Source organism: Neolamprologus brichardi, chromosome 15, assembly GCF_056152115.1.
Source record: "Neolamprologus brichardi isolate AB-2024 chromosome 15, ASM5615211v1, whole genome shotgun sequence".
NCBI lineage: Eukaryota > Metazoa > Chordata > Actinopteri > Cichliformes > Cichlidae > Neolamprologus > Neolamprologus brichardi.
In genome coordinates, this window is record NC_142118.1 from 37,522,490 (window position 1) to 37,536,852 (window position 14,363).

At 43.5% G+C, this 14,363-nt stretch overlaps 1 protein-coding gene across 3 annotated transcripts in view; it reads right to left on the minus strand.

The window, feature by feature from the left end:
* Positions 1-572: 572 nt before the first annotated feature.
* Positions 573-14,363, minus strand: part of ttll7 (tubulin tyrosine ligase-like family, member 7) — a 90,479-nt gene continuing 76,688 nt past the window's right edge. The window contains exons 20-23 of one of the 3 annotated variants that reach the window (XM_087852824.1): positions 7,962-8,135; positions 6,683-6,786; positions 3,145-3,249; positions 2,235-2,374 (exon numbers count right to left, since the gene is read on the minus strand). In XM_087852824.1, the coding sequence (XP_087708950.1) occupies positions 3,167-3,249; positions 6,683-6,786; positions 7,962-8,135 (361 nt within the window). In that variant the 3' untranslated portion in view covers positions 2,235-2,374; positions 3,145-3,166. Of the gene's footprint in view, positions 2,375-3,144; positions 3,250-6,682; positions 6,787-7,961; positions 8,136-14,363 lie in introns of all 3 variants that reach the window. The other 2 variants (XM_087852826.1, XM_087852825.1) reach the window with 2 other exon arrangements.

Sequence of the window (14,363 nt, forward strand, 5' to 3'; positions counted from 1 at the left end):
AAGGTCATCTCGACAGAGACGGGAACAAAAGGCAGCAACATCCAAAGAAGAGCTTTGAATGTCCTTCGAGAAGCCTGGAGAACTCTTTGTGGCCGATGGGCCTGGTTCTGCCGGAGGTTTCTTCCTGTTAAACGGGAGTTTTTCCTTCACACTGTTGCCGAGTGCTGGCTCGTAGCAGGTCATCTGATTTTGGGGTTTTCTCTTTGTTATTGTAGAATTGTCACATTACAAAGCTGTTCTGATTTGGTGCTATAAAACAAACTGAATTGATTTGAATATTGACTTTGCACCTATTTCCCATTTTCATGTGGCTTTCAAGTGTTTGCGGACGGGGTTGTAAAAGCAAAACTCCTCTTAACATTTTCTTTTTTAAAATGTAAGTCATACTCGGCTTATCGAGTCTCCTTTTCACAATCTTCCATTTAATCTGCGTTCTCTGTAATTTCAGTACCAAGGCTACATTTGATTGAAAAGAAAAGCAGAGCACAATCTGTAACTACACTGCCACTTTTTAAAATAGTGTAAAAAAGTAATAATAATATTAATGAATGACAAAAAAGGTGAAATCAGTTTGTTTAAATATTTTATTGCTATGTAAAATTAAAAATCTCATACCTCCAATGAAAAAGTCCGGCTCTTAAATAAGACAAATCAATCAGGCAAAATAAAAATGTTTGGCATTATGAACGGATGCCGGGGACGAGGGGAGAGTTCAGTTTGAGCAGATTTAGCATCGCTGCTACACCTGTTAGTCAAAACTGTTACAAAATGCACCGTAGCGTACAGACTACCATCTTTGAAATTCTAGTTATCAGCTCATGGGCTAGTACACACAGTAAACTACTAAACATGGACACAATGTTTCTCCCTATTAACATTTAATCATTTAACCGAAGGCCTACAGTAGTTCATGACACATTAACCTTAAATAAAAGTCAACCAACACATGATGCAGACGTGCGTATTATTGGCACATCTGTGAAGCCCGAGCACTTAACTACAGTGCGGTGGTGGGTGTTGGGGGGGGGGCTGTAGATGCTCATCCCAGTCAAATCTCTGCTGTTACAGTACAATACATTTGAACTGATCAGCCAAGTAATTCAGCGTGTCGAACAATCTCTAAATCGTGCAACAGATCCTCGTCATCCCTGACGCATCCAAACTCGAGACGACAAATATAAAAGTGAAGTGTCTTCTTTTCAGTGCAGCCAAACACAAAGAAGATGAGAATAATTAATGTCAACGCAGAACTTCAAGTATATTCCAAACGCAGCTCCTTTGTCTAACCACTACATCAGAGTCTAAAGGGACTAAAGTCTAGGCATGCAAGCACTACTAATGTGCAGCCACTTTTCTCTCTCTGTTACAAACTGCAAAGTGCATATTAGGAACTGTGTGCGCTCTCTGAGAGGTTTGGCTCTTGATGCTGTGGCATTAAAGTCGTCTCATTCTCTAAAGAGGCAAACAGGCTTGGCTTTACTACACTGACATTCTAACCGTGGTGTTGCTCAATAGTGCCGCACTTAATAACATCACACAGGGAAAACATGAAGCGTTAGCATTCAAAAGGCGACCTGTTTTCAGGTCCTCCGGGCACCACGTCTGCAAAAAACCTCCAAAAGCGAGAACATAAAGTGACCGTTGTTAACATAAAGCCTCTCTTATAAGTTACGAAATAAATAACATTTCAACATTTCAGAAAATGGAAACAAAATAACTGATTATAGTCGGCAAAAATAAGATTTGTACATCCACTTTTTTTTTAATTTAAATGATGGACAGCTTTGTTAGTCCATGTGCATTATGCATCAGCATTCACTGCAGTCATGGAAAAACCTTAGAAAATAAATAAGTACATAAATAAATCATCCTTGCATTGTTTTAGTGTTTGTTATTCTTTTCTTTTACAGTACCATGACTTGTAACTGTACAGTGAGTATAATACAGCAGTTACAATGAGAAACGAGCCCATCGCCTGGCATTCGAGGGGCTAGAGGGAGGGGACCGAGGGTGATGGTGGTCTGCTGAGCAGAGTGAGCAGCTCCCTTTAGCGATCCCAAATCATCCAGCCTTGCTTTGTTGATCTTCCACAAGGAGACTGGGCCAAAACGAGGCCCCATCCTGGGGTCCAGAGCAGCACCAAATTCAGATCTATACCAGGACACCTAAGATCTGTGCTTGGCTAAAAAAGTCAAGGGAGGCGAGGTTGGGGAGGAGAGGGGAGGTCAAAAGGCCAGGGTTGCCACGGTGACCTCAGAAGTGGCCCATCCTGGCGGCAAAAAGGTTACGGGAGCGTGGCACGGCTGAGGAGATGCTGCCAAAGCTGGACGAAGGCCACTTCATGATGAACTGGGAGGTCACTGGCAGCAGATACCTGGACAGACGGACAAGAGCGAGGGACGGAGGGATTAGGAGAGAGGATGAACATAATGAGAGGATTAGTCATGCAAAGGTCGCAATTTAGAGGTCGGGGCGCCTGAGTAGGCACTGAGACAGCATATAGCCAACTTTTCATTAATGGTTCTACCACTTATGACCATCTCCATTTGCACAATTCAACTTTAATATTTGCTTGGAAGTCTGAAGATTAAAAAAGGAAAGAAAAGGGAAAAAATGAAAAACTGGAGACTTGTGAGATCCGTGTGAACTGCAGCACTTAAAACAGCTGCGTTATTTTTTATAGAAGGAAGTAAAAAACGCCAGTTGTACATATCACCACGGACCAAGATGGCATCTTCAGATGTTTGGTTTTGTTTGTTCAACGGTCCAAAAGCCCCAAATAGTCTTTTCAAATCACATATAACCAAAACAAACAAATAAAAAGTCTTTACATTGAAAAAGCTGAAAATAATCAACATTTGGCTTTCTGCTCTTTGCTTGGCGATTCTTGCGTTTATCAAAATAATGATTTATGTTCGAATCTTTTAATCTTTTCAGCTCCAGTTTTGTGTAATGTACCAAATCTAAAGTATCATACACACAGAGCTCTTAGCTGCGGTCCTGTTTAATTAGGTTATATGCAGTAATTATGCATCTGCTCGTACAGTAATAAATCACGGACCTCATACCGACTGTCTTTTTTGTTTTGGGGGGTTTCAGCTTTGATCCTTACATTATTTGGTATCATGAACATAAAATCCTCACCTATCATTCCGAGGCACAGACGTCAGTACCTTTCTAAGACTTTTCTATGACACCTTCCACCGAGACAGAGCAGTGAGGCAGCTCCTGCTAACAGCGTTCCAGTACCTGAGAATGAGACCAGTGTCAGGTTGAGTCAAGGCGAGGGCTGAACCCTGCTTCCATCTTCCTTAGTTAAGGGAAATGAGTCAGGTATGGTTGTCAGAGAAATGTCAGATGAGATGATTGGGATCCTGGACAAGGTTAACTGAAGGTTATGCAAATGTTAGGGTAGCGTTCAGAAGACATGAGACGGGATGCTTGGATTCTTCTAGACTGATCGCTGAGAACACGATTTACATTTATGGGCTTTCCCAGCACACATTCATATTGCGATATTAGACATTATGCGATCTTATTGCTATATCCGTGGCAAAAATCCTAAGCTAATAATAAAAATACATCTAATATTCGTTTAGTTAAATGAGCACAATGGTCAAAGGGAACGGTCCCCATGGAAGCTCTTAAGATGTGACAATCTAATCAAAAGGGAGCCACTGGCGCTGAGGATTACAGAGCGAAGAAATAATATCTCCTTTTAAGCCAGTGCAGCGATAGCACACTTTTTCTCTGACAGCCCTCGTTTCTTGTGAAATAGCTCTTGGATAAATTAGCTGAGCAGCTTCTTCTGAAGTCGACCGGAAAAGGGGAGGAAAAAAAAAAGCATGTCGCTGAGGGCATCTGTTTCAACACAGCCCCAGACCCAGGAGAGTTAGGAGGGATTCAAATTAACTTGATTTACTCCAATGAGAGTGTCCTTGAAACGGCTTCAAGTGGGCCGCAGGTATCCCTCCAGCACATCATCTTCATCTGTGACTGGACTCGGCTGAACAATGGCTCAGTCCGACACTTCATCTCAAAGTTCTCCACTTAAACCCCAGAGAGGTTTGCAGGATACGCTCTGCTCTCGGCCTTTCACATCCTTTCCCAGCAGGTAGCTCAAAGTGCGCTCTTAAAAGAGCCTTTTATAGCACGGCGTTGGATGCCACCCTTTGGATTAACTCCTGCTTTACTTATGTTTCTCCTCTCTGCGCTCGACACCTTAAAACATGTAAAGATTCACCCGACGTCCACCGGGAATTCTGCTTTGCAGTGTCACGCTTCATTTCGTTTCCAAAGTTTTTGCTGTAAACTCCAAGAAAAGACACGAGGGAGGAAAAAAAAGATGAGAAAATTGAATACTGAACATTCATTAGGGGCCAAGTGTGTGTTCTCTGAGATCCTCGGCTAGTCACTTTGAGAATATTCAGCTCATAAAAAGAATCGCTGTGGTGATACTGGCAAGGGGTGAGATGGGGTGAGATGAGGGGGGGCTCTTCTCATGTCCAAATGGCTGTCATCTCTGCAGGCTGCATTTAATTGGACCCTCGTTCAGCTTCTTCCAGGTTTGTCCTCTGTTTGATTGTTAAGAAGGTCTTGGCAACAACGTGCATGCTTGAAAGCCAGCGGGTTGCAGCTCATTCATGCACTTGTGCTTTACTTCAATTCACCAATTGACAGGCACACACTCTATGCTCCAATCCATACATGCAATGCAACAATCTAGTGCAGTTCCTCCTGACAGGCCGATCTTAAGTCCATCAAAATTCGACTGCCACAGTGAAATGACAGAGACCCCGACGAAACAAAACACCGTGACTGAGGAAGGAGAAGGAGACCGCTGCGATAGCTGATGCAATCAGAAATAAGAGGTACAAAAGAGGCTCGAAGGTTATCTGCAGCCCTCGTTCAGCTCCACACCCCAATTAACCCTAATTACTGCCACCGTTTTCAGACAAATGAAAGTTAATAGGATCTGAAACTTTTGTCATCATGGGAAAATTGTCTTTGGGTATTGACAGCAATTCCAAGCTTAACAAGAAAGTCATTAGCGGGGCTGTTTGGCTACTTCTTCTCATCTGCCCACACAGGACGAAGGACTTGCCTATAACCCCGGCAGGCTGTTGACACACCTGATCGGGGCGCTTCTCACGGGGAGGATGCTTGAACTTGAGCAGGCAGGTGTGGTCAACAATGGAGACCCCGTGGACCCGATCGACGCTGATGTGTGACGAAGGCTGGTGTATGTGTGTGCACGCACACGAGACAGTGGGTTGAATTTACAGCACAAAATTCATTTAAATGTTGCAAAGCAAACTGTTTGAGACCATCATAGCTATCTGTAAGATTTACAAATGGATCCTTCTATGAAAAACATGTCCTTAAAAGCCTTAGAGGAATAAGAAATATGAGTGTCAACAATGAATATGGTCTTATTACACTGCAGTGTTGCAGTCTTTGACAACAGCAGGTGGATGAGTGTCTCTAATTTTTCTAATTCAGGCCTGAAAAGTTCTGAAAGCTTCAGTTTATTATTGTAAAGTAATTAGTAACAATGTGTTTATTTAAAAGTCTCAATTAAAGCAACCTTTAACCACATTCTGATGTTCAGGTGTAATGGTCATTACTTGTGTCCTTAATGATGCAAATATTCATTTAAGACACGGACAGAAGCAAAATCCACAATCTGTCTGTCATGCAAAGATGCAGCTGATGTCGCATCACCAAGAAAACAAAAGCAAGCAGCTTCCAAAGTTTAATTTCACTTTTTGTGGAAGGTGTTGCTTTAAAAACAGACTCAATCAAACAGTGACATATCCTCCACATTTCCTGTGCAGCTGGACGGGAACAGAGCAAAGGAAAAGTAGCTGGAGGTTAGTGGAGTGCGAGTTACTGAAGAGGGACTGATGATCGTTGTGTAACAGTCACATGACACGTGCATGCACACCCACGCGCTCTCACACACACACGATTTACCCTCTCATAAAAAGCTTATGCATCAATGACAAAATAATCCTAATTGCTTCTCAGCTATCTGAAGTGGTGGTGGGTTGCAACTGTCCCCTGCATGCCTGATGGAGAGATGCGAGCCACTTGTGAAACTGCGAGCCACGCGATGTGAAGCCGAGCCAATTTCTGCCTTCTTGTGACAAGAAGAGAGGGGTGCTTAGGGTTGATCGTGGCACTGATGCGGTGCAGGTGAGACGCTCGGCTCCCGCCGAGGCCACTCGTACTGAAAATGCACTCGGGGTGAGATGCTCTTGATAAAAAGCACTGAGTGAAAGGCGCAGTTGTAAAGCATGTGGTTAAAAAAGGATGATGCGCTGCAAGCTGGCCGAATGGTTGCGGGGTTGACCGGCAGAGCTCCAAACAGTCTGAATGCGCCTCTTTCCCTCTGAACACATTTTGGTCTGTTTGAGTATTTAAAACACATCCTGTTCTTTTGCCGTATCGATTAATCTCAGCTTATTTATCAAATGCTACTGAGGGACAGAAGAGGAGACCATGCTAGACTGTTGGTTGTGCGGCCAAAACAACCATCTCTGGGTAAGTGGGATCAAGCCTGTGTTACAGCTGTGAGGGTGGTGGAGGCAGCGGAAAGCAGTGAGTAGGGACAGTGCTGGAAGATGGTGGGGAAAGGGAGGGGGGGCGGGGGTTTAGCAGAACTAAACCAAGCAGAGACCTGCATCGAGGGGCGAAGAGACGGAGGAGGAGGAGGAGGAAGCGGCAGCGACAGCAGCAGGAGTGGAGCCATGGGTAGAGGTTGGTCCAGCAGCAAATGGGAAGCTTTTTTTACACAGACATATATAGACACAAGAAATAGGGAGAGACACACCAACGCGTGCTTAGAGGAAACCTACAGCGAGCATACGGACACACTGGGCTCGATGGAGCTTTGTTAGTTATTTCATCGCGTTATCACAAACTGAGTTAAGAAAAAACACGAGCGGCAACAGCAGGATAGTCAAAAGCTAAGCCGGCTCTTCAACCATACACAAACCCTTAATACTTTTTTAACAGCTGAGGTTTTTATACAGTAGGTGCAAAGTGATAGCCTGTTAAAATATGCGCAAGAGTTATGAATCATGTAAAGTGAGGCCCCAGGAAATAAGGAGCTCTCTCTCGTAAGGTCATTTGCTGCACAGGCTCATCTGGGGTCTAATTGAATTAAGCAGGCCTCGAGGGGCCCCGGGCTAACCTGAGCGCTAATCTGTGGGCCATTATTTCCTGTTAACAGCACACTCCCTCTCTCCCACTGCCGACCCAGCTCCCTCCCTGTCTGCCAGCCCAAAGCATATGTGATTTAAAAGTTCACTCATTACAAACCCAAGCTGCTGTCTCCTGCGGGGATCAACCTTAAAAAACAGAATGAGGCTTGTTTGTTTTTATCAGGGTCTCCTAATGAAGATGATGTCTTTAAGGCTCTGCGGAGGCGAGAGAGGAAATGTTTTCTGACAGAGGTATAACGATGATAGGGCTGGAAATTCTTCTCTGTCTGTGTCTTTAATCAGTTTTGTTTCAGTGGGTTTTTGTCAGAGTTGTAAGTTTATTAATAGGTGCTTTAACAAGTTTCCAGCTACACCTAAATGTTGGAGGAAGACACTGAAATAAGTATCTTTGTTCAGAAGCCCAGTGGAGAGATGTGCAGAGCAAATCATGTCTAATTCCTTTAATTTGTTGCGATACCATTATGGCTAAACTATTGCTGGTAATTAACTGTAATAATAATGAATTCGAGACCCATTTCTAAAGATGCCTCCTGGACCAATCCATTACCATTTTTTTAAACAGTTGAATTCAATTTTCTTTGCAGGAGTTAATCTCAACATTGTGCACGAGGATACCTATGACATCTGAACAGATCTTATACAGTATGGAGGATGGATAATTAGCTCTATGGCAGCGGGAAGCTAGAAGAGTCGTTCAAAAATACAGCTGAAATGCTCGGCTGTCCATCTCACCTGGTGTCATCCCACTCCGGGCTGAGTCCGGTCAAAGAACCGCGAGACTCGGAGACAAACTTGTAGACGACCAACAGGCAGTCTCGGCACAGCTGGACCAGCCTGCGACAGCACTGCAGCTCCTGGGGCGACACCACCTCGCTGCTCTTGCTGAAGATGGTCTCCCAAGACGAACTGCAGAACACATATATATATATTTAAATTCTTCTTTTTCGCTTTAACTCATCATTATGAAGTCAATGTTGCTTGCACAATGTAATGACAGCGCTGTTGTTAAATTAGTTCCCTATAAGTCTTTGTCGAGACGATTCGGTCTCCCTCCAGGCACAAAATTACCAGCTGGATGTCAATGGCATCTAAAAAGTATCGTTTTAATGTACAGTGTTTAGTGTATGCATGATAACCACATACGCGTGCGTGCACAGCGCAGACATGCAGGAAGACAGACACACTGAGGGGGGATAAAACAAATCCTGGTACAGTTAACCCCCTTTACATCCCCGGACATACCCCTGACTGTGAGAGAGCCTCAGCAACTGAGAAACACAACCCCGGGGGGTACTTTTGATGTCTACCCCGTTTCACTTCTTGGGAGGTGGGGGGTGGCTCCTCTGAAAGGGTTCAAAACAGTGTGCGTTTCCATTCTCTTCCTCAAAGTCGTTTTCAAAGCCTGTTGAATTCATCAGCAACAATAGCTGCGAGGCTGTTTGATTGTTGTTAAGTCCCTCAGATAAAATATCAAACAACAGACAGAGAGGAGGTTGCGGGGGGAGCGCTTCCCCTTGGATTTGGCGTGTGCTATCCGAGGTGCGCCGCTTCGCTGTCTCCATGTGATATCAGGGCCCCCTGTTGGGTTCATCCATGTTGGGGCCGTGGCCCGCTGTAGGGAGGGGCCAGACAATAGGCTAGCAAGCTAGCTGGATGATCCTGGGCAGGCTGTGATCAGACAAAAGCTGGACGGGGTGCAGCATGATGGGGGCGGCTGAGGCTAGGGTTGGCTAATCCTCATGAGCCTCATGAGCCAATACCCCTTCTGCCCAATCTCTCTGCTCTCTTTTTACCGTCTCCTTCTCGCTCGGTCGCTCCTCCACTTTTTCTCTAGCCACACTTTCACCAGGGAGTAGCACTTTTTGAAGGAATTCAACATGTCTCAACCACAGGGAACCAGGTCTAAATTAAGTTCTGGGGTAATTAGCTTAGCCCCTAAAAGCCCTGGGAAGGTAGTATTTTCTGAAAGTTCAGGTCCTCTGGGGTTGGAGCTTGAAGCGATAAAAAATGTTTGATTGGTCGAGCACTGTGAGCGTTTTAGCCGGCCTGAGACTGACTGCGCGATCACACAGTAAAAATAAATAAAAAATAAATAAAATGTTTGCTTGCTTACAGAAATACAGCAGGAATTATCGGTTACTGTCTGTAAACACCACGTTCAGACTGGGAGAGACGCATGAGAAGAAGCGAGAGCAGAAGTGGTCGAGTGAATGAGGCTACGTGTTCCAGAATCATTACTACCACATTATTTAGTACACCAGGAAGACTTTTAGTGGATCCCCGTATACAGGACTTTGTAAGGAAAGCTGCAATCAGCAGTGGAAGTCAAAAGAAAAAGGATTCGATTTTAAACTGAAGGAGGGAGCAGAGTTATTGACTGTGGCAACATTTTAACGCACAAACAAACACACTCAGGCCTCCACACCTCTGCACCACGCTGCGGGGAAGATGTAGCAGATTTTGTGTGAATGGTCGGTGGACTAATTTGCATAATCTTCAGGGCTCTTTAAGACCCCAAACGTCGACAGCCATCGGTCAAATTCCTGCAAATAAAAGTTTGGAGTTGTCCAGCTGCTGTCTTTCTTCTCTCACCGCGTATCAACCCCTTAATCTCCATCACCTTCTCACTCTCTTCCCCAGTCTCGCTTAATTGAGAAGGGACAAATGGAGAACTTAAAGCAGCGACTTAGGTTACATCCTCTGAGCCCACTGCATCAAGAGAAAAGTCGCTGCTGAACACGTGAACTGTAAGGAATATGGAAGGAAGGAGATGTGAGGAAGTCACACCTTTATCCCAGAAGAGAAAAAGATACTGGCAGCCACCAGCCTTACCCCTCAGCCTCCCAGTAGATGCACCTATGGAATAAATGTAAAAGTAGTAGGTGACGTCCTTCCTAAATGATTGCACTTGGAAAAAGTTCAGCAGGTCGAGATCACTGAGATAATATAACCCACGACTAAGGTCATTGTTCCCCTGTAATTAATGGAATTTCAATGTATTTTATTTGAAATTACAGCATAATTAGCGTAGGCACACTAGAATAAGGGGGTAACAAGTCAGGCTTTTACAGGAAACAGAAAATAATTGCACTGCAAGTAAAGTGTCTCACATGTCTCGTGGAATAAAAATAGATTTTCCCCACTGTAGGTATGCGCGTCTACTTTTTGCCTGTTTAAGCAAGTGGAAACTGGACGCTGCGTCTTCCTGACATGATCAAGTGAGCTGTGACCGCAGTGACTCATCTTGTGAGGATTCATCTTCTGTCGCTTCAAGAAGCGTAGAAATAAATAAATAAAGGCACAATAAAACTTCAGAGTATCAGATAACAACCTAAAGTGAAGGAGCTCAGAGGCCTTCATGCACCTTCCCGTGCTTCTGTCCCTCCCCTCGCTTTCTTCTTGCTCTCACCAGTGAAAAAGCCTTGATTAACAGCCCAGATTTGTGACCTGAATTTGCACCCTGTCTACAAAGACTAACATGTTTCTTTCATGCCCAAAAGCTTTCAGCAAAGTGCAGTCAGGTCTGGTTGGTCTGTCACTCATTCTCTGTCATTCAGCTGCCATTTCTTCCGCAGTCACACTGAAAGAAAATGGCAAATTGTCCCTGCTGTCAGTGAAACTGATATATTGATGAAAAATGGGCTTAAGGACGTGAAGGAAATTGTGTAGTGCAAGAACCTCTAGTTATGGAGATGGAAGAGTGACATTATGCAATGAATAAAGTAAGTGGTAATTGGCCTGCAGCGTAATCACTTGTTTGTGTTGTTTCTGAAGAATTAGACTCCCCGAACATTTTCATTCATTCAGGCGACTTCTCTTTGATAACACGGGCAATTTTTCAAAGTCTCTTTTTTAAGTCCTGATTTAAGTAATTGCTTACCGTCTAAATTGATGTTACATTATAGGTACGAGGCTGGTTTCATTCAGAGGTGCGTAGATTAGTTTTTACTGATCGTTTTTTTCGCATGACCCCGGAGCACGCTCAGCTGAAAGAGCCGTCATAGCATCAGTGGAAATAATATCAGCAACGACTGTCTGTTGTAGCACCGCTCTGTGTGAGTCTGCAATAAAACCTGCTTGTTGGATCCATGCACACAACCAGTGTTGGTCAAGTTACCCCCAAAAGTAATCAGTAACTAATTACTGATTACGTCCCCCCAAAAGTAATCCCGTTACTTTACAGATTACTTATTTTCAAAAGTAATTAATTACCTAGTTACTTAGTTACTTTTTAAAAACACGATTTACAACCTGAATAGGTGATAAAGTGATAGATCTTTCAGCCCAATTCTACTTTTTCTGCATAATCATCATACAAAATGTAATCAATGGAAAAGTCTCTTTTTTAAACTTGTTTTATTAGTTTTAATCTTTTAACTTTATGCATCAAGCAAAAATGTAATTATCTGCAACATTCTCTGACTGGAAGAAATTAGTTTAATATTTAAACCTATTTTCTGCACATTCCAGCACATAAAATAAAATATTTTGTGTGTTTACACTCAGTCTTTCAAATAGATGCAAGTAAAACACAGCAGAAAATAAATAAAGTCAAAGACTAGCGGTCCTGTTGCTCTATTTTCACCTGTAAAGCAGGAGTGGGGTAGGCGGAGGGTTACCCTGGTGCAGGTGTGCAGTGGTCAGTGGAAGAATCCGCGAGTTTCTCTGTGAGTTTCCCATTACGTCGTAGCTACTCGGTGCTTGTTTGGAAGTTTAGGGGTTTTTTCGCTGTAAAAAGAAGTTTTCTTCCCACGCACAACGGACACTAATGTTTTTGTCACTTTTTATGGAATCAAACTCAAAGTAAGGTCAGTACTTCCACGCTTTAAACGCTGCACGCTCATACTCTCTCTGCACTCGATATATGATCCATTGTTGATCTGCACACAGCTGTTGTCATGAACGTCGCACTCGCTTACGTCACTGTCATGAGACATTCTCGCAAAAAAATCACGGTTTTAGTAACGCAGTAACGCAGCGTTCCTACGGGAAAGTAACGGTAATCTAATTACCGTTTTTGCAATAGTAATCCCTTACTTTACTCGTTACCTGAAAACAGTAATCGGATTACAGCAACGCGTTACTGCCTATCTCTGCACACAACTGACGTTTGACTTTGATATTTGGTGTGTATGCAGCCTTCAAGAGGTTGATCTTTTTAGTGCCCATTTAGAGAGAAATGGATGGATGTCAGTAAATATCGATTTTCAACCTGAATTTTATTTCACTAAAAGATCCGATGTGTGATTTTAGTGATTCTGTGCAGAAATTTCTTCATCAATTAATTACTTCTTTTCGTTTTTGCTTCTGCAACTTATCTTCAAGTTGTTTCTGTCCCTCCAGTCTCTTTCTAGGAGCTTTTCTACCTTGAAATATAAAATTGCACCAGGCTGGATGAGCTAGCTCGCTTCCAATAAGTTTGGGTGAAATGTAAAAATTTTCCGATTGACAATCGTCAGTCCAATAACCGACGACAGGCGATACATTTGCACATGCACAGACTGATTTGCACGTTTAGAAGTCCAAACATGGACAAACGAATTGCCAAATTACAGACCGGAGGCGAAGGCGCAGATAGAAACGGACTGTTAGCTCAGCGAGGAGGTCGTAGACGGAGAAGACGATCCACTGGTCTGGACAATGCATCTCCCAGTGATGTCACACACAGACACCATTGTGTGTTTTGCTATTTAAATAAAAAATTTTCTGAACATTGGCTACTGCTGCTCTTTCTTTCTGTCATGAGTTTGAGTAAATGAATCGCTGCTACGTTTGGGCGCACTCTGAGGAGGGTGCCGCTAAAACAGCGGTATTATTTATTTCTGTTGACTGCTTCTGTTAGCGTCAACCAACATTATCAACAAACTTACTTAAATAAATAAATGTTCCTTGTAAAACCCGTCGACGACAGTCGATATATTCACCCAAACCTACCTACCAATAACTCCTTTGTCATTCTAAGGCACATGTGTCGAACTCCAGGCCTCGAGGGCCGGGGTCCTGCAGGTTTTAGACGTGTCCTTGAACTAACACAGCTGATTTAAAAGGTTAAATTACCTCCTCAACATGTCTTGAAGTTCTGCAGAGGCCTGGTGATGAACTAATCATTTTATTCAGGTGTGTTGACCCAGGGTGAGATCTAAACCCTGCAGGACACCGGCCCTCGAGGTCTGGAGTTTGACACCCCTGTTCTAAGGCCTCAGTCACAGCAGAGTAAAAGTAGGACAGCAGCCTCTGACAAACACTAGAGACTGATCGCATTGAATTTCTTTGCTGGCTGGGATCATTGTGAGCAGTTGCGTTGACAAACTGGTTGCCCAGAGGTTCAGTGTGCAGAAAACTCAAACTCAGTCTTTAGAAGCACAGGTCACCTGGTGCAGTCACAAGCTTTGCAATTAATTTCCATTTAATTTATAAACACAGAAGATTATTGTGATCAGCTGGAGTCAAAGAGCGAAACTCCTCCACTCCATCAAATAATGAAACATTTATGGCAGAAAATTTACTGTAATTTGCACAAAGTTTAACACCATAAAGCATTTCTTATTTTGCACTCAAGATGCGAGTGAGTGTTTATTCCTTTGGAAGGAGAGGGAAGGAGTAATTCACACAGCTGGATGTCTCAAAGCTGTGAGCAAAAAATCCCCAAATTTTGGCTCCATCGTTTCGCTTTTTTACTCAGACTTCCGAGCCAGGAGCATTTCCAGAATATTTTAAATAGAGTGGCAAGAATGCAGCAGGGGAGCCACAGGAAATCAGAATATTCAGTCGGAAATATTTAATAAGTGTGAAAAGCTGGTGTAGCTCTAAATCCTGTTGCAGATTCACTGTGTGAAAAGTGAAGCTGCATAAGAATGTTAACATGTTGTTGTTTGCAAAGTGGAAAAAAGTGATTTAGGTAAGAAGCTGTGTCTGTTTTGCAGTAGGTGTATCACAGTTAATCGTGGCATCATTGCGAACGCATTACACACAAATGCCAACTTGACTCTGTTTAATCAAACAGCGAGACTGCGACTGGTCCCAGAACTGCTCCCATCTTTGAAGCAATTTCAGAGACCAGCTGACTGCACACAGTTGCAACAAATGTGGCCGCACAGCTGTGATGTAGGGTGGCTGTGGCTCCGACTGCACCTA